At 33.2% G+C, this 21,989-nt stretch overlaps 1 protein-coding gene and 1 long non-coding RNA gene across 2 annotated transcripts; one reads left to right on the top strand and one right to left on the bottom strand.

Annotated features, from left to right (window-relative positions):
* Positions 1-5,299: 5,299 nt before the first annotated feature.
* Positions 5,300-6,630, bottom strand: LOC147643394 (uncharacterized). The gene is made up of 2 exons (XR_015272160.1): positions 6,391-6,630; positions 5,300-5,536 (listed from the first exon to the last, which is right to left on the bottom strand). It is a non-coding gene; the product is annotated as an uncharacterized LOC147643394 (long non-coding RNA).
* Positions 6,631-9,381: 2,751 nt separating this feature from the next.
* On the top strand, positions 9,382-21,768 carry LOC110184916 (ATP-binding cassette sub-family G member 1). Its single transcript, XM_020953561.2, is given in 12 exon segments — positions 9,382-9,659; positions 17,401-17,655; positions 18,754-18,950; positions 18,952-19,044; positions 19,106-19,251; positions 19,352-19,590; positions 20,024-20,331; positions 20,406-20,574; positions 20,633-20,733; positions 20,796-20,951; positions 21,016-21,224; positions 21,294-21,768. Coding segments are annotated over 11 exon segments (1,845 nt in total). The 5' UTR covers positions 9,382-9,659; positions 17,401-17,567; the 3' UTR covers positions 21,433-21,768.
* The last annotated feature ends 221 nt before the right edge of the window (positions 21,769-21,989 follow it).

The following is a 21,989-nucleotide window of genomic DNA, read 5'->3' on the forward strand; positions in this document are numbered from 1 at the left end:
AAATAAAAATTTTCTAATTTTTCAAAACTTTATAAGGGGTTACATCGTTAAAATTGTCATAAATTGATCAACAGATTAAACATTTTTTTAATTTAATTTAAGTATGCTGATTTCTTAAACTAATAAATACTAACACAAAACAGCTTTCCGAATTGAAATTAATGCATTTTTGGCTTAGTTATGATCAAATACAATTTACACCAGTACGTATACGTAATATTTATTTCTTATCCCATTGATGAGTTTATAGTTTTAGTCAAAAGCTTGTAACGATGTCAAGGAGTCATTTCCGACCCTATAAAGTATATATATTCTTAATCAGCTTCAAAAGCCGAGTCGATCTAGCTATACCCGGACAAAATCTATTTTCTTTTTTTAATTTTCCTTAAATTTTCTAAAATTTATAAAAATAATTTACATTTTATAAAATTCAAAATAAGTATGCATATTTATTAATCTTATAAAAACTAACATAGGACAGCTTTCCGAATTGAAATTAGTGAATTTTTAGCTTAGTTATGATCGATTGCTCAACCAATTACTCCCAAAGTTAATTTTTCTTCTTCATTAAATATTTATTTTCACAATGTTCTGTTATCTATGCTAAATTATTTATTACCTATTATATACTTCCTAATTAACTATCTCCACATAATTACCAGTAGGGATGAACAAAAGAGGAATATATGTATAAAGGTTACTTCTACATCAAAGTTTTTTTATGCTTAAGCATCTAATATTTATTTTTAAAAACTCCTGCCAGATCTATGCTTCTTATTCTATATAATTACATGATCGTGACCAGCTGATATACAAGTAGTTATAACAGGCAATAATCTGCATTATATTCTATATTCTACATATAACATATAACTATCTTTTACATTCAGGTTTTGGCGCCGACTACCCTAGAATGTGGTTGTAAAGTTGAGCTTCAGCGTGGACTTTAACCGTAATTTAGTACAATGTCGAATGAATAAAAATGTATCTGTACATAGAAATGTTGAAATTTTCTACATAGATTGCAGATTTATTTAACAAATATAATAAATTTAATATATTTAGATATGAATACGAGATGGTAAGCGCTTGTTAGTTGTATTTAGTTAGTTTTCAGTTTTTCTGGCATATCGAAGTTTGTGTTTCTTTTAAATATTCTTATTGTGTCTAAATTTATTTTTATTTGATACAATTTTATAGTAGAATTTATAATTCCACTTATTTTTTCATTTATATTAATAGCATAATCATAACATAAAGAAGCCCTATCTATCTATCAAACACTTAGAAATGCCAAAACATTGAGAGGAATAATGCCTTTTTATTATCGCTATTAAACAAATTTGGTTTATGACTAATTTATAAGTACTTGACACTTAATACAAATGTTACATTCATCTTTCGTTGACTAAGCCACAAGTAATCAACCCGCAAAACCACAAATGGATACAAATAGTTTAAAGTTTTTTTATTGGACTCAAATCTGTTGATAATAAAGTGACTCAAAGTGAATTAAAGTTGAAATTAATTCGAGGCAAACACTTGTTGAAATTAAAAGTTTATAATAAGCTGCTTTGTTTTGATTTTAAACTGTTTTTTATGGCCTTACACAAAAGGGTGCTGTAAGTACATTTGACCTGAACTTGCTAATGAATTCAAATGAGTTTTCCGCGTGCAACCAAGTCTATTGGGTTAGATCAAGTTCAGATTAGGCAGACTTTTGCGATCACGTTTCATCAACTTGTCTGTATTTTCCAGAGCCTAAATGAGCGTAAAATTGTATTTTATAAAAACCTGTCTAAAGGGTAAGCACCCTTTTAAGCTTTTAATGCATTCGGATTAATTTGTCAATGTGAAATTCCCATAAATTACATGGAAATATGGAGTTGACATATTAAATTATATAGAAATTTATAAGCCTTCAGAATAGTTTCCGACTATTAATCCGATTAAGTTAATAGTCTTAGATTTCAAATATAAACATTGAAACTAAGGTCGACTTAAGTACGAAACCCTTCACTATATAACTGTATTTTAAACCTAATAAGAGCTATAAAGTATCACCGAGGTTACTCTTAATTACAAAATACTAAAGGTGGCTTTAATTAAGCTTCCGGCCGATAAACAATCTATTAAAGTGTAAATAGAAACCATTTAGATAAATGATGAACAGTTCAAAAGGCTATAAACTTTATTAAATAAACGTCAAATTAAGCTATACGTGCATATGTCATTATCAATGGGGTGCCATTAAAAGTCATATTTTTAGAGCCAATTATATGATCTCGATCGTACTTGAGATGACTGGAGATTGCCTCAAATGTTTGTCGTATTCAAGAACAGCCTGTAATTATATACAATCCCGATGATAACAACTTTTTCCAAACACGGGTTATTTGTGTCAAATTAGTCTCGTGTTAAACATTAAATCGAACGGTAGATGAAATTCGATTTTTTGAAATGGGAAAGATTGAGCTACCTATCTAGATACTATATCTTTTTTAAAATGAGTTGATAAATGATTAGAATCGTAGATTAAACATAAAAAACGAAACTATAATGTATACACTTAACTAATATACAAATAAAATGCATGTTCATAAATAAATAATAAGGGTTTGAAAGTTAAAAATATATATTTGATGTAAGTATTAAATTTCCCATTTGTCCTCTTCATAATTTCAATCACAAGTCACGACTAAACTTTAAACCTGAAATCAATACCTACTATGAGAACAGAATAGATTGTGTGCATCTATCAATTTATTTTTTATATCCGGGTACTTAAGTGCGTCACTATTAATTTACAATTGTTTTTATCATTTTCTGGCAATGACACGTGAACCAAACAAAGTCAGAGAGTCACAGTAGCTCTCCTTAAGATCTGAATTTCAACCAGTTAATTCTAGGCAATAAAGACGGAATTTTAAAAAGTTTATGAACAAGTGTAATTAAAATGTTTACGTGTTCAAATTTTAACTGATTACACACCAAGTTTTTAATTATTTGCCTAAGATTGATAGCATTAGGTTCATAAGCACACACTCATGACTGCATTATAATTCTATATATTTTAAGCGGCTCTGTAATCCGGAACTCGCAATTGAGAAATGGTTAAAGTCCGGTGATTCTGTTGCCAGCAGTAATATTTTTCGAGGATCTTTACACAAAGGTGAGTGCACTTCGATCGGATCCAGAATTCATTCAGAAAATGTCGCTAATAGTTTCACCTGGCTAATTTGCATGTCGCCGTGACTGTCATGCAAATAAAATTCATACTATATCTTAATTGAAAACCATTCACATTACAATTGATACGTCACACGTGTCTAGAACAATTGTCAGTTCTTCGTACCTGACTTAGTCTACAGTGGAATTTAATAAACAATTTATTCACGTGATTGTTTTGATCTCCTTCCAATATCAATTGAATTAATTAGGTGGCTTGACTTAATCACGGGTATATATTTCTAATCACTTTTCAATTAACAAGCGATAACCCGAAATCTTACCTCGTTATCTTATAGTTTTTCCCAGACCGAAAATTCAAGTCTAAAGTCTAAACAAACAATTACGATCCAATAAAATAAACATTAGGAAGAAATTGTTATAAGTGATCAAAAGCATGACCCATAAAATCATTAACACCTCGGAGACACATCGAATGGTATAAAATTTACAAACCGGTTGCCAACAAAGTTGTAGTCCGTGTCCAGTGTATATGTCACATATATTAAATATTTTAAGTTATTGGCTCTTAGACCTTTCTAATTCAATTAAGATCGATAATTATCGAATGGCTTTCCGGGTGTTATGTTTCCTGAACTCTATAACGCAGCCATTTAGTTCCCATGTATCATTGTTGATTTAATTAATAAATTTACCTGATTATTAGAGCCTTCAAAGCTTAAATAAACATTAAATGAATTAGAAATTCGCTTTAATTCTAAGATAATGATAGAAGGTAATTAAAGCAAAGGTGAAGTCCTGACCCACGAATCAGATAATTTCACTGTTCTTGTATATTAAACTAAATTCTAAAACTACAATTACCCATAGGATCATAGGTTTAAATGTGAAATCGATCAATTTTTAACTTCTGACCCAACTTATGATACCCAAAAAACGGAATACAAATCTAGGAAATGTTGTATCTGTAGTGGTCAGGTTATATTTTTGAGGTCGAAGGGCACTATCACGATCACTCCCACTACCATCATAGATGTTAACACTGGAGCAGCCACGAAGAGAATAAGGCCATTGCGGCGCCAGTGCCTGTATTTATAGTCCCCGAGGGAAGAGAACAGAGAAAGTGAAAGCGAGAGAGTAAGAGCTAGCTATAGAGGGAGGCTAAGAGAGGTATAGAGAAAGAGCTACCTTGAGAAAGGTAAAGAGAAGGAGAGCGAGAGAGCGCAAGTCACTGCCATTACAATATTATATTATTATACAAAAAGGAAGTTAATTTCCAATTTAATCATTATTAATTAATATATAATATTAAATATTAATTATATTATATTATTATATTATATTGTCTTATATATAATATATATATAATATTATGCATGTATATTTACGTTAGAAAAGAGCTAAGTCAAGCCTCCTTTCATTTTTAACCTGGAAAAGTTACAATTTTTTTCCTAAAAATGTTCCAATCATTTCCATGGGAACTATAAGATATAGTCGTTCGATTCCGCTCCAACTTACTTCTTCCAACTTATATATAATATTTGTGAAAGTATATACAAGAAAACTAATTGCAAAGTTTCATTCAGATAACTTAAAAACAAAAAGCCTTGTCACGGGTTTCCTGGTCGAAAATTTATAAAACTATCTAACATATCTATCTTTTTAAGTCGGGAAACATATTATTACTTATTTTGTTTACCTAAAATTAAGGTCTGAGCACAACTTTCCATACATTAAATACGATTAAAATATAGTTTAATTTTATAGGATGCAGTTCAATGAGATTGTTTCTAAGGTGCGCGAATCGAGCAGCTCGTTGAGTTCAGTCAACCGTGACTGTGCACACGTTGCTCCTCCACAAACCCCCTTCGAACTTCATACATTATATACCCAAAGCAAAGACCTCCCAAAAACGCGTCATCAAATGACCTATTATAGAGATACACAGAACAAAAATTGGGAATCTATTTAATATTATAGATACTAGATGTATTATCTTTCAGATACAATATGCAAATATAAATAGTTTGGGGCTTTTTATTAAAGTATTTCCAATCCCCAGTGAACATACTAAAGTACACCTAATTATAATAAAACAATGGATAAGAAATTAAGTAAGAAATACATTTTATTTTGCATGTTTTCTTTCTTTTTAAATTTTTTTTCCAAGTTTTTTATTTGAGCACTTGGAATGGGAATCTTGACGGGGTCAGCGGCATTCCCATAGAGCTTTTTTTGGCGGCTAGCTTTTTATGCTTCGATATTTGCTGGTGGATTTTATAGAGGCTTTATTTGTTTTATTCCAATTTTTGTGGGTTAGGAAGGCCAGCCGGTTGTTGGTTGTATGCTTAAAATAAAACAACAAAAATTGTTCCAAAAGTCGTTGGCTTTGCTGTTTCTTATGTAGTTGCTGGTGTAGTTTTTGATGTTGGTGATATTGCTATTTTACACAGAGAAAAAATCTTTATTTAAGTTAAGCAAGAATCAATTTTGTTAGAAATATTGTCTCGTTTTGTTATATATAATTATGGAGTTTGTTTTCTAATCCACTTTTACTTTCAATAAAATTTTATGATATTTTTCATTTTATAAATCTCTCTCTCAAAAATATTTAAATATTTCACAACAATAATTTATTTTTCTTTAAATAATGAAACGGATTCGAAAATGGGAATATTATAACATGAAACCTAGGATACAAGTTCTGATTTATTTAGTTCAAGATTCATTAAATAAATTTTTTATATTTTATTTGAAATTTAAGCAAAAGCAATATTGTGTCTTACATTTCTGCAATTGCTTTGAACTTTAGTTTTGCTGCCTTTGCTCTTGTTTTCTGTTGTAAGCTTTGCCTTTGTTGTCTTGTAAGTTTATGTTGTAACTTGTTGCTTTTTATATCTCTGCTGTTTGCGGCTTTGCGCTATTTCTTGTATTTGTTGTACCTTTGGGGTGTTTGCTACTATTTCCACTACTACTGTTTTTTATTTGTTATTATTTTTTGTATTGTTTTTTGTGTGTGGTTTTTGTTTAACTGCTTTTGCTTTTATTGCTGCTTCTGCTGCCTGTTGTCTTGGTGCTCGTAGCGTGTTTGTATGCGCCTTTTGCTGTCGACCGATGTTCGAATTCAATGTCAATGTCAAAAGCGATCACGATCGCATGTCAGATCGAGGCACGCAGCAAAATTGCGGCTTACAAACTCACCGATTTGTGGTTGCCTCCATTTGATAAGACACACTTCTCTATACAATATAGATTCTATATAGACACAGACACAAAAGCATTGTCTAGACATTAAGCAGACTCTTGATTTTTTACTGTCATCAATTAGCAACAGGTTTTGCATTAAAACATGTGTATATTTTGGCCAATTTGTCGTTGCCATTGATCCGCCAAAAAAGTGTGTAGATCGTAGCTAGTTTTCTAAACTAACTTTTGAGAATCAAAAAACCCGATTCAGACATTAAAAAATATTCAATAATTTGATGCTTTGCTGTCCATCAATCAAAGTACTCCTCTGGACAGCCCATCTATATAATATGTCATATTAATGACAGTAGTTTAATTTTAATTTATTTAAAAGGTTACATGCGCCAATCGATGGAGATTCAAATTAGATTAGGTTTGCGAGCTGTAAATTGTTAATTTTGAATGCAAATAACAAATGTTCTACAAATAACGATATATTATCTTACTTACCTAATGACTTAAGATGATTTATCACTTTAGATCTACTTCTTAAGTGGTTCAATTTGAATGTAATAAAAAAAATTATGTAAGTAATATAAATGAGAAATTTAAATGTGAAGAATGTTAATTTATAGAGCATTACTACCATCAGCATTCAAAATATATAACATATAAAACAACTGTATGAAATGTCTCTATATATTTGTAGCTGCCACTGAGTTATAAAGCCTTTAACCTACGATGCACAAATATTAATTAATACAGGAATTTTCAATATATATTCGCAGTCAATATTATTTTTATTAGCTCAGTCAACAAATTATTTATGATAAGCCTTATCACTTGATGTAGGAAAATGTGCAAGTAGCCTAAACACAAAAAAAAAAAAACTATATAATAAGTGTTTTTCCGACGCCGTCAGTAAATATCTGCCAAACAGTTTTTAAAATAAAAGCAAATAAATTACTAAAACTAAATTTATATTAAGTAACATTCTAATAATTAATTTATGGTTATTTTATGAATGTTTTGTGTTGTATTGGTGAAACACGGTATTGCTTTCAATATACTATTTTTATACTGTAATGTAACTTGCTGATAATCAACAGACAGCACGAGTATCTGTCCCCATTACGTTCCATCATTATTGAAGTGCAAATAACAGTATTCCCCTGGGTGGGCCTAACAAATAGAAGGTCGTATTTCATATGTGCATGATATAGGGTTTTTTTTGTTCAGATAAGACCGACTAATTAAAAGGCCAAACGAAAGGGATCTGAGTCATATGCGAAAGCAGGATACACTCTTCGGAAACAATTTTATTAATTATAGATTATTAATATTTAATATTAATATTAATATTTAATATTAATTGCGTTTTTAATTGCGAATGTACGCAACTGATAGCTTTGAATAAAAACTAAATTAATTAGGCGACAATTTTTAATTTTATAATCGGAAATGCTAATCCGTGCTTTAATTAAAACTGGTAATGGGGATTCAATGCTAAGCCACTTAAGTATAAGTGTTACATTAAACTATTAATTAAGAGGTAAGACTTACACGTGTCAACCGTTTTGTTTAAATTAACTTTGACTTTTGGCTTCAAACAAAGCGAGAACTAAAGTTAATAATTCCGACTAATTAGTTAACCCATCCTCAGCATGCGTAGGCATTTTATTTTCAAGTGAACTTTGTTCTCTTAGTTATATTTTTATATCGTAAGTTTTCTTACTTATACCATACAGGGTTCCACGACGATAGTTGGTATAACAATTGAATAAGATAGGTACTAGAACAAGCAACTATTAATTAGCTAATATCATTCAAGGGAGTTGCACAATCCCCCGTAACAGGAAAATTATAGAGCAAGGTTTTGTGGAAGACAACAAACCAGCAAGTCGATATGCAAAATTAAATTCTAATCTAGATCAGCTGGTTACCGGATATAAGTAGCAAAGACTATATCCTATGATTTGTAGTACCTATAGGTAAAAATTAAAACAGCAGCAAGGCAAATTCTGAATACTCTAGCAAATATAATATAATATAATAAGGTCCTTTATTATACTATTATTTTTTTACAGAATATTTTGAATAAATATTTTGATGATACTAATATATTAACTTTAAATAAGAGGAAATGATACATAATTGATTGTCCCCATTATAGCAATAATATAATATTATTAGATATTTCAGAGTCTTAATACATATGAGAAATTAGCAGATATTCTGGGTTAGATTTCGGAAAAATAAATTTTATATAATTGTTCGCTTAAGTTTTTATTTTACCGGTAAATATAAGAAGTAAGCTGTGCTAGGGTAATAAATTATAAAAGAAAGAAAATTAAAATATGAAATTTTGATATTTTAAATATGAATATAAAAAAATGTTTATAATATACATATTTTATTAATTATTTTGCTCGACATGTTTTCGATATAATACCTTCTTCCTATATTAGGTATATTCCTAATTAGCTTAACAAATCCCCAATTTATTACACCCTTATCATTAAACTTGTAACTATATTTATATATTCATAAATCTAAACCTTACATTTTAAACATGAAAACAACCATCACTTCTAAATTTAATCAGATAATGAATAAATCAACCTTACCTAAGACTAATTTTCCATTTTCATAATACCCTTAAGAATACCAAACCCTCTCTGTAAGGTCATATAAAGATCAAGAAAATGTGATATGCATTTGGCACACTGTCCCAGTACCCTTTGCATACTGAAAATACTGAGAATCGAATTGAATTCTCCATACAAATCACTCGGGATACCATAAACAAATGGATACCCCGGGTGCGAAGACTCTCATTTGCAACGAGAAGCGGAGAGGCCGCTTTTTATTAATAACATTAGATACAGTGGAGCCTACGATGCGGGTATCTGGCCCCTCGGTCGGATTAATCCCATGGATATCTACTGCTGCGCCGGCAAGCGCTTCAGAAAATAAACTATTCGAACGGACGGCGTTGTACTTAGAGGCAGTCGCTGTCTGAAAGTCGCCTCAGTCTCGCGTCGCAATTCGAGCGATTCGGAAGCGTTTTGCCCTCGTCGGAACTGAGAAGCATTATAAACCGATATATATCTTTATATATATATATATATATATATACATATATATATTATTTCTGGTTCTTCAACGCGCGTGTTACAAACGAAAAGTTTTGCATATTCCCAGAAATTATAAAAATAAATCTGGACGCTTTTTTTCGCGCCAATAATTAAATGCCAGTTGTGCGCATTGTGTCTGTGATTCTGGTGTGTGCTTGAAAAAACAAAATAAAATAATAACAAAGCGAAAATCTAGACGATCGCATAAATATATTTCGGTGCAACTTGTGTGAGTCTGCTACAAAAAGAAAAACTAAAGAATTCGGAAAACAGAATCAAAAGGAAAAACTGAAATCCATCAAGAGTCGAAGAAATCGAAATTGAAATCGAAAATGTAGGCGAAATGCAAAATAGAATTGAACTTTGATGGGGCAATGCTTCAATTTCCAGTTGTGTTCGTTCTATATCCAATTCTACATATTTAAATTTTGGCACGTTCTCCTGGTGTATATGCTCCGGTTCTCGGGGCCTTCGCTTTGCTTTCTGGGTCTTATTCTAATTGTAATGAAATCATATAGAAAATAGAGCACAGGCCGCGGCGCGAACACATATGTATGTATGTACATAAACAAATCGTGGCATAACAAATTTATACTCGGCCGATTCTTTATAGATCAAAGTTCACTTAGAGATTATTTCGCTTGATGTATATGCATATAAGCTTTGTGGTTTAAAAATTAACCATTTTTATTGGATATATATCTCACCGCGATTAGCCATCACGCATACGCCCCCCTGGTCGCAATTTGATGACCCGGAATCCTTGGGGCGTCTTGATCAAATACTCCAGTTTATTTGCATTTTATTAGTCAGCGATTATGTGCCCTGCCAAATTGTGATGATGATATCACCCGTCATCAGACGCGGACATGGCCAGAGCCAGAAACGGGAACCAGACCCAGAGCCAGAGCCAATGCCAAGATGGCCCCACCCGCTCATATTGGGTCACCACCACCATCACTGTCATTGTCACCACCGCGGAATGTGGGGCAGAATGCTCCGGCCTGCTCCACCCGGTGGGTTGGTGGGTGGTTTCGGCTGGCTCCAGTTCCCGGCTGGTGTGGAAAAGTACAATTTGTAATGCAATACCCACCGCTTTGCATGGAGCTTCAAGTTCGCGCCCCAATCTAAACACAAGTGCAAACAAAGTCAGTCATTTCAGTTGCAGAGAGAAAAATATCAGGAAAATGTGTCTCACCAGGGCTTTTAAGGAATTTTCTAATTAGTCTGTTCTTTATTTTCCTAAAAACTATCAAGGAAAATAAAGTTAACAATAGTTCAACTTAGTTAATTGATAAATTGAATTTGTTCTTCACATGCTTTAAATGCCGAACTACTTTACAGGGTTCCTTTATACATTAAACAAATTTGATAAACATTAACATTATTGATTAAATGCTTAAATATTTTATTTTGTTGGTAAAGCTCTTGTTTTTTAATTAGCGAATGACTAATTGGAGAAACTTAAGCCATAAAGGTAACACAAATTTAGCAGAATAGAATTGTCTTCTCTTTAATATTTTTTATATACCACAAATACTGCAGTTAAATTAATGAAATATTATTTATGAGGGTTATAAACCAAGAATAAAATATTTAATTCTGTAATATAATATACAAATATATGAATCACTATATTAAGAGTTAATAAACAAAAGGAGATAGGAAAAAAGAATTCATTGCTTAACAAATGAAAAGTTAATTGTAGCTAAAATTGACTAAATAAATTATTTTCGAAAACCTGAAGACACTTAATTTTTTTTTTTAATTTTTAAATTTTCTATTTATACAACCTTTTAGTAAACTTTTTCTGCCAGTGCACATGATACATTTCCCATATATGCCAGTGCGTCAGGGGGCAAAAGGGAGCGGCAATGCGAAAGTCTGACCCTCCTTATCATCTATTAGGGCAAACAAACGACTTATCGGTGGCCGCCGTCCAATTGCAACAAGGAAATGGGAAACCTACTCGAATTTATACATAAATATATAGTAAGAAAATGCCCAACGCCACAAAACGCATCAACAGTTTTAGTTTGCTTGATTCCAAGTCTTGGCTCTCGGCTGAGCGATGCCCTTGAATTCGGATTCCTCTAATCCGTAGAATAGATGATCACGCGAGTTAAAAATATGTAGCCCAAAGCATAATTTGATTTCATTTAACCTTGTCGCCACTTTATTCGTTATATATCTCCGCTCTGTTTTTTGTATAATATAGCCACGGGCTGATATGTATGCCTGGTTGTGCGCCAAGTGGTTTTGGTATCTTCTGGGTGACACAGGAGAATTCTATTTGCGGATTATAAAAGCATGAATGAGCGTCACTTTAGCATCTATTCGACGACAAATTGTGGGTCTGCTATCTCTTCTCGGAAATAAAAGATTGTTTGCATTCTCAAGAAGATCTGTACTTGTCTATCTAAATGGGTTTTGCAAGGGAAATGCTGTCTAGCGTCTGAGAGATACAAACATTTAAAATACGCTGTAATTTTAAGCTAGATTTTATAGTTCTTTAGGGGTTACTGATAGTTAATTTATTGCTTGTTCAGTGGCTATACTGAGAAAGTTACTTCTATATAACTGGTTACCAGGGAATACTGTCAAGAGAACGTGTAATAAGAATAAGTTACAGTACTTGGAAATTATTGCTGACTGCATCACTATGGCGTCGCGGGTTCATCGTCCACAATTCAGAAAGTTTTGCAACCTTTCAAAAGGTATTACTAAATCCGCTGACAGAACCGATGAAAACTTGACACCTTTCCTGAGCTCTTGACAGACGATAATTGCTTAAGTTGTTGTATAGCGCGTCTCTTCGTAGTGTAAACATCGTGCCAAGATCGGTGCATGAATGAGCTACTATATTTGCATTTGGGGTTATGCAAGCGGCTAATTGAATGCAAATCTTTGCCAGTAAATCACAGAAAAAGGGTTCCATCAGGTTATGCGATTATTCAATGTATTGTTATTGTACATTCTTAACTATTATTATTGCACAATTTGCCAATATTGGCACGTGCATTAGGTTCAGACACATTTCCAATCTCACGAACGATCAAAACCGATTGATTTGCCAAGTACTTCTCTTTCAGCACTTGCCGGTTTGTTTATACATTATTTTTGTATTGGATTTTGTTTATGCAAGACCAAGATTAGAAGGCATCTGTTTTTCCTGCCACCCGGAAAACAAACGGGAAATTTATAATTACCAAACGATCGCACTTAGTGGGAGTACTAACGGATGATTCATGCTCGTAAATAGATTAGCAATTCAGCAAAGCTTGCTTATCATTTAAGTCGAAGAATTACGCGAATTGTTTATTGTTTACAACCGACAATGATGTTAACCAGGCGGAGCCTTGGCATTCAATAAGCGTTACCCAATGACATACATTTGAAGTATGGGAAGATTAAAATAGATTAGATCAGTTCTAGTAAAGATTAATTCTCTTGACAGGAACAGCATTTACACAGCTTAATTCTTTTCATTTAAAGGGATTATCCTAGAAACAAAGTTTTATGTTCTTGTATCTGAAAATTATTCCCGATTGAGTTTAAATTTTTAATATATATTTTGTTACTGTTAAGATAGACTTTACACTTTTTACAATCTCTTCAAAAACATTCTAAGGTGCTCGTGAAATCGCATGGCATTTTGATGTATTATTAATCTTAATGTATGCTATACCATTTTTGAGCTACCGAACTCTGTGTAAATCTGTTTTTTACCTATGATAAATTTTGTATACTAATTATTAAATCCTTCTAAGGTTTTTCAAACTCTTGCAGTTTCTAAAGCAACTCTCATGTCAGCTTTATTAATTTCTTAAATTCAAAAAACATTTATCTCGATTTAAACATTATTATCTACTTTAAGAAACATTGACAATTTTAATCAGCTTAATAATAACTTCACTTAAAATTCAATATATTCTTCTCATTTTTATTTTTCCCCCACTTTCTGAACAAATTACCAAAGAACAAGTTATCATCGGGTAATTACTTTAACGCATTTCAAATTCAAATTCAAGTCTGGGTTATTTACAATTTCACACCCTCAGGCCTTGTTCAGCAACTTCTCAAGAATATAATATAACCCACTTGCGAGTGTATTATTCACAATATTTCTTTAACTAAATAACAAATACTCGAAGCATTTTCAGATTCACCAAGAATGACTCAATTCAAATGGGGGAAAAGTCAAAGGCAATATTATTACAATTTATTTTAATTGATAGCAAGTGGCATTCCAGAATTCTGAGCACAAGTGTTTGCCTTCCCAAGATATGTCTATACTTTAACCTAACCGACATTGACGATGACGATGTTGTTGTTGTGTATTATTATTATTATTGTTATTATTATTATTTGTTATTGTCGCCGGTCCCGATAGTCGGCTGCATTTGTAATTTTATCGAACCAGCGCGGGTCAGACCGGTGGCCGCGAAGGTAGAAGGTAGTTGTGTCGCTTTAATTGACATTATTTTCAAAACGAATAGATAACCATGGGAGCTCTGGCCAGCTGCTGACTGTCCGTAAGTGGGTATAGCATAATGATAACCTCAATTTTTCGTATATTAAATATTTATTTACTGGGATCGTACTGAGCTGTCACCAGCCGCCTGCCGCCTGCCGCTCCGCTGCTTCCGTGCGCTTTTGTTTTTTGTCAGCTAATGTTGTTAGTATTTCTCAGCCAACCCAAGGTTGGTTCGGCCAAGTGGCTTACCAAAATCTTGAGCCATTAATTCAACGGTCACGTAATATAATTCTAAAGCCTCAAAACCCAGGCTCCATCTGAGCCTGACTCTGGCCATTCAAAGAAGGAATTCCATTGCGACAGATTTGCGAAGCGTAAAAAAAAGCCACTAACAGAGCCAGTACAGTGGTCGCCAATTTGCAATTAGATGCTCTGGCGTTTATTTTAAATACATACGTTTTTTTAGATTTTTATTTAGAGGTTTTTGCATAAAATAAAAATTTATATTCTGGATGGCCTTAAATCATAGCAATTGCCAAAAAGCGTATAATTAATTTGATTGTAATAAAAGTTATTATAAAAATGTAGAAGCTTGAAACGCAGTGAAGGAATAATTTCCGACCCTATAAATTATATATATTCTTGATCAGCATCGACAGCTGAATCGATCTAGACATCTCTGGGAGAAAAAAAAGATTTACCAATTTTCGAACATTTTTTTGGGGGGTTCAATCTGTCAAAAAATGGACAAAAAATGTGATTTGTTCAATTTTAAATTGAGTATGCAGATTTATTAACATAATAAAAACAAATATAGGACTGCTTTCCGAATTAAAATTAACGCATTTTGGACTTAGTTATGAGATTTTTAATTTGTTGATTTGTCGAAAAAATTGTCATATAAAAATATTAAGAAAAATTTATTCAAAAAATTTAATTATTATAACCTTAATTTCAATTCAATCAATTTCGTACTGCAATGGTATATACATTTTGGAATATATATTTATATATATATTCTACATTTTATTAAAATAATGTAAATTATTAATAATCTCCATACATACATATATCCTATAGGTTTACTTCTTCAAGACCTCACTGTAATTGCCTTGCTCCTTCTGTTTAATACAATTTCAAAACTATTCAGATTCGCTTTTTTTTAGTTAGTTAGTGACGTCGCTGCGCTGCCTCTGCCTCTGCTGCTGCCTCAGTCAACGCAGCGCTTTGACGACAGCAACCGACAGACAATTAAGCGCCGAGCTGCGCTGCTTACGCAGGTGTCAAAGTTGTTGTTGTTGTTGTTTACAGTGTTCACTGACCGCCGCAACGTTCTCTTTTTTTAAAACATAATTAACTGTTTTTTTTCTATATGTATTGCTGCAATTTGGTAATTTTTCTTGTAGTTTTTTGTTGCTTTTATTAGGCGTCGGTGTTGCAATTGCCGAAAGCCAAAGTCAAAGAGCTTTTTTTCCGAACGCTGTGGCCCCGATCTCAAGCAACTGTTTGTTCTGTATACTTATTGCGGTAAACTTGATTACCTTGTAAATATACATATGTATATAAAAATGTGGGCATATTATTTCCATTAAATTCACAGAAGGAAGGAAATATCATAGAGAATGTATCAAAGCTATAAAAAATCAACTTTGGTTACAATAAGTTTGGTGAATGTTTAGCAAGAATTTTTGGAAAAATATTAAAAAGAAAAATTTAAATTTAACTCGGAGATAGGCATTATAGGATATAGAGTATAGGTACTATAGGAAATAAAGCATCAAATATTTATAAAATAACTTTTGTTTTATTAAATCCCATGGAAGAAAAATATATATTTAACGAAAAATGCTCCCTTATAGGATAATGAATATTTAAAAAATATATACATATGAGAGGAAACCCACTGAGTCACTAGGAAAAAGGTTTATTAATATTTCATTGAAGTTCAGAATAATCCCTACTATGTTGAAACTAATTAATTCATACACTTTTTGCATACTGATAGATGTGTGTGACATACCCTAAATTCACACGTAATCGCACCTGCAATCAGCAAATTTCCCGAGATCATTACAAAGGGCCGGGAACTTAGAGTTTAAAGCATCTGTGGTTTTAAAAAAAAAATATAGTAGATATTATTATTATAACAACTGAAATGTCACGTAGAGGGTGTTTTCCCTAAAATTGAACTACGTGTTGCATGACTAATTGAATTATTTGCGGAAGTTCTTTGAAACAAGAAAATAGAGAATACTAAGTCAAATGCGACAAGAAAATGTAAATAAAATCTGGAATTTTCGTTATATGGGGAAATTAATGGGTGGGAAATAAATGCGGATAATTTTACAGAGAAGTATGTAGATCTTAAAACAAAGAATGGCTTATAATGAAAGAAGAAAATAATAAAATTAAATATTTAATAAATTAATTAAACTATTTGAAAATTGAAATGTACAAATAAAGAAAATTAGTTTAAAAATATTAGAGTATCTACAATTCAGTTAAAAATAATGTTCTCGCACATTTTGTTTACTACTTTTTTTTGCTGAATTTAAACAAATCACAAGAATGGTATTTCGCACATAAATTTTTAGTTCATTTTTTTATTGTTTTCTCTTCTATAAACATATGTGAATTTTTAGATGTGTTCTGCTTCTGCTGGGCAAGGTCGTTGTTTATAGCTTTCGCCTTTATAATTGTTTGGATAGGCAGGTGTGAGTGATACGTTATTTCACCTGAGTCATAAATTCGAATACCAATTTGTCTGTTATTCTTTGAGCTCCCCAAAAAAATCGAAATAAAATATTATAAATATAAGCAATAAAAGGCGAGAGGCGGCTTGATTTAAACTTGAATTTTAACGCACCTCTGCCGGCTCGATTGTTGACTTCCAGCGCGTTTTGCATTGCCGAAATGTATTTGATATGCGAATGCCTTATTATAATAAATTTTATATATATATATTTTGTTTTTGTATTTTGTATTTTGTTTTGTGCTGGCAGAGGCAGAGACAGCGGCTGCGACAGAGGCAGCGACTGCAGCAGCGGCAGAGGTTATAGCGCTGTGTCGGCGGCGACTTCTTCCGCAGTTATCAGCAGCCAGCCAACGGGGGCGCATGCGCAAAGCCGGTACTAGTTTTTCTCGGAAAAGGAAAATTAATTAAGCAACAGAAAATCAAGTGAAAACTATATATGCTTCGACGACTCTCGGTTTCAGTTTCGGTTACGACAGGTTCACGAACTTGTGACCTCACTTGAATGCCTCTCTTAAAGACGCGCTCTAATTACCAACGTAAAAGCTTTTACTTGGGCAATTCGCGATGATATAATTTCTGACTCCAGCAGCCACAAATTGCACCTTTGACCCCCAACCAAATTATAATTATAATCCCATCCTCGCCATTGTGTACAGGCTTTTTGGCAAACAATATTCAAAAGTGCTCAGCGAATTTATTTTGATATGAGTAAATAATGTGCACGGCAAGCAAATAAATATCGATAAGCATCCAAGACAGATCACTGCGAGAACGTTTGTAAACACACACCGTACAGTGAATAATATAAATAATAATACACAAAATGGATAGCAGCAAATTGTTAAAGAATGTCTACGGCATCGACATACACTTTGAAGATCTCGTCTACCAGGTTAATGCACCCAAGCAAGGTAAGGAAAGAAAGTAAACAGTATATTTAAAGAAGTTTTACATGTCTAATAAAGATACATATTCGTAAAGTGATAGAGATTAAGAAATTAAAGCACACTAATGAAATCAGTTTTCTTCTATAACGATACAGAATTTGATAATGTAATAATAATAGGAAAAGGTCGTAAATTAATTGTGAGAAATAAGCTATATTGACTTCTATTTTTATATTCTTTAAATGAACATAAAATTCATGTATTTGCAACTTATATTTTAATACTAATCCTCGTAAATATTTTTTTTTAAACCCCAAAATAAGAATTTTACTATTTTTTGTGATAGTATTTTTTCTCTCCGTGTTGCACTACTTTCCAGTGCAAATGCTCTATCTCTTGTCGCACTTAAAGTGTGCCGGAAAAAGATCAAAGATCCCGGATCACAGGTGCTGTGTGCTTTGATAAGCGTAAGTCAAAAGACTATAATGTTATCACAAAATGCCACTTAAATGTTAACAATAAAGCCAAACAATATATGCTCTTAGATTGACCCATTTAACTTTTAATATAATAGTATTTGTACATATTTCTTATGGTGTGTGCAATGAGTGCTTCACTTTATTGCCATTATTTTTCATGGTTCCTGTTAAATTTTTTTACAAGCAGCTTAATTACACTTAACTATAGTTGCTATTATTGCAGAAATCTGACATGGGCGAGGGTTAAGTAATTAGGTTGAGACTTTGCAGATCATAAACGTTAAATGAGAGACATTTAAATGGGATCATATTCAGAACCGGAATGTGTGACATTAATGTACATTAATTAACAGCAAAAAGCCATAATTGTCTGATTTTGATAAAAGCATTTTGATCTAAAATTTTGATTCAGATTTGCCAGATAACTGGTTTTTTATTTAATTTATATTACTTGTTAATATAATTTGATGTTTATTTAGAAATTATTTTGTTTATTGAACTTTAAAGTGTTAGAGTTGAGTTTGAACAGTAATTTATATATTAATTGTAAAGTAACTTGGGTATATCTATGTCTCAAATTAGTTTATTTGAACCTTTTTATAAATAAATATTTAAAACATTTTATTTTTTTACATATTTACAGAAAAGAAATCAGTGCTTAAGGGCATTTCTGGTACCTTTAAGTCCGGCGAATTAACCGCCATTATGGGCCCCTCGGGGGCAGGTAAATCTAGTCTTATGAACATCCTCACGGGTCTGACGAAAACCGGAGTCACTGGCAAGATTGAGATTGGCAAAGCCAGGAAGTTATGCGGTTACATTATGCAGGACGATCACTTCTTTCCCGTACTTTTCTGTGGAGGAAACCATGATGATGGCGGCAACACTAAAAATCTCCAACAAATGTGTCAATCTGAAGGAGAAGCGAGCCCTAGTGAGTTTGCCATTAAATTATGTACAATAAGACCCACCACTAATTGACTTTTGATTTACAGATTGACTACTTGCTGAACTCCCTGAAGCTGACGAAGACGCGACACACGAGATGCTCCAACCTGAGTGGCGGCCAAAAGAAGCGTCTGTCCATTGCCCTGGAGCTGATAGACAATCCAGCGGTGCTATTTTTAGACGAGCCCACAACGTGAGTGAGAGGTGCCCCAAACCCAAACCTCGGTGCATAACCAGTTGACAGAAGCCCAACCTTGAACCTGATCTCTGATCTCCCAATCTTCCTCATTTAGTGGCCTGGACAGCTCCTCCTCCTTCGACACCATTCAGCTGCTACGCAGTCTGGCCAACGAGGGGCGCACCATTGTATGCACGATCCACCAGCCATCGACGAATATCTACAATCTCTTCAACCTGATCTACGTGCTGAGCGGGGGTCAGTGCACCTATCAGGGCACGCCCCAGAATACGGTCATGTTCCTGAGTGGCATCGGCCTGGAGTGCCCCCCATACCACAATCCCGCGGACTTCCGTGAGTAGAGTAGAGCGTTACGACGCCTCCCTTTCCCTTTTTGTAACTGGTGATTATGGAGGCACTGCATCATATCAGATAACTACTTAACTTGAGTTAATTAAGTCATCATATCGCACTTGTTACAATCACTTCTGATCTAACTTTAATGACTTATTTATCAGATTTCCCTATCGTTATGGGTAAATTTTTGGGGATATTATTAGATGTATAATCAATTTTAATGATTTTATAATACACAGCTCCTTAATTCACCTGCAATTTATATTTCTACTTCCATAGAAGGCTTTAAAAAATACTTTTAGTCATTTAAAAACTCGCTTTTAATATCACTTTAAGTCTCATGAGTAAATATCGATTAAGTTACAGTTCTGAGAACTAGCAAAACAAAGGGTTAAGGACTCTTACTGAAAAAAGGTGTTAATTATTTCAGTGCTGGAATGCGTGAATGGTGACTATGATGATCATACAGAGGCCCTGGCCGAGGGCGCCAAGGACACTCGCTGGCGATACGATCAGCAACTGATGCAGGGCGAGACTGCGGAACCGCCCAGTGAAGCTCAGGTGGCAAAGTTCAATGAATCCCAATCACCGGGACAGACACAGGCGCAGGTCCATAAGATCGAAATCCAGCACATGGAATCGTCCAAAGAACTGACGAGACACACATTTCCTCCCACGGAATATATGCGACTCTGGTTGCTTATAGGTCGGTGTCACTTGCAGTTCTTCAGGGATTGGGTGAGTTGTTAACTTTAATAAATAAATACTTAATAGTAAATAAAATGTAATAATGTTTGTACTATATTTTCAAGACGGTCATCTACTTGAAGCTTGGCATTCACATACTCTGCGCTATATTAATCGGTTTATTCTTTGGTGATTCGGGCAGCAATGCCACCAAACAAATATCCAATGTGGGCATGATTATGATACACTGCGTCTATCTGTGGTACACTACCATAATGCCTGGAATTTTGAAATGTAAGTTAAAGAATTTTCCAATTCATATAGATCAGTATATAAGTTGTATATATGGCAGATCCCGCCGAGATAGAAATTATTAAAAAGGAGACATTTAACAATTGGTACAAACTTCGAACGTATTACCTTGCCACCATTATCACCTCTACTCCAGTTCATGTGAGTATAAACTAAAAAGAGTACCTAAAAAATAGAATTAATTATTATTTCCATATTTCCAGATAATCTTCTCTACTGTATACATAACGATAGGATATTTAATGACCGAACAACCCATTGAAATGGATCGATTTGTAAAGTTTTTGCTGAGTGCCGTTGTGGTTACGATCTGTGCAGATGGTTTGGGTGTACTTCTTGGCACTGTAATGAATCCAGTGGTAAGAACCTATTTCCAGAGATTCACCTTTTTTAGATCGAAATATTAACCATTACCTTTTACAGAATGGAACATTTGTGGGTGCTGTGTCGACATGTTTCATGCTAATGTTCTCAGGGTTCCTCATCCTGCTCAATCACATTCCAGCAGCCATGCGGTTTATTGCCTATATATCACCTTTACGTTATGCATTGGAGAATATGGTTATATCCTTATATGGCAATCAGAGGGAACAGTTGATATGTCCACCCACGGAGTTCTACTGCCACTTTAAGTGAGTTTAATATGAAGAAATAATATTTAATAATCTTATTAATCATACATTTTTAAACAAATATATTAGGAACGCTATCACCGTGCTGCGTCAGTTTGGAATGGAGCAGGGCGACTTTGGCTATAACATCATGATGATCCTGGCCCAAATTGCGCTATTCAAGGTGCTGGCCTACTTTATGCTTAAGCGCAAGATCAAAACGAACTGATCGCGGGACGAACTAGTGCGGGTGCTTTTAGTATTTGGGCTTAATTTGAATGAAATGTGATTTTATGTTACTTATATGTATATCGCTTAGTTGCAAGTAAACCCAAAAACCCCCTTTTCTTTAAATCGGCGTGTGATACTTTAACAAATGCAACGGACCAACCTGCTGCTGCAACCTCTAAGCATAGCGAATCATAGTTTTTATACTGTTTATGTATTTGGATATATGCAAACATTTATTTACGCGTAATTTTTGTCTAGTTAACCTAGTTGTAAGAGTTGCCTGTATGAACAAAACGAAATGAAAAATAAACGTAACGATATATTTAACTATTAAGGTGCGCATTTTTTAATAACAAACAACACAAAAGGAAACAATTTAATGGCTTGGAAGTCGGTTTTCCCTTAAAGAAACTTCAATGTGGCAAAATAATAATTTTCTTTAAAGCTGTTTTATATTATTATATAATATTAAAATTTAATTAAGGGTAAACACATTTAAAAAAAACGGCCCAATCGGTGGCTATATCATAGAGCTGCCTTGGGAACAATCAAAAC

Source organism: Drosophila serrata, unplaced genomic scaffold (assembly GCF_035046125.1).
Source record: "Drosophila serrata isolate PLE 108 unplaced genomic scaffold, ASM3504612v1 contig_275, whole genome shotgun sequence".
NCBI lineage: Eukaryota > Metazoa > Arthropoda > Insecta > Diptera > Drosophilidae > Drosophila > Drosophila serrata.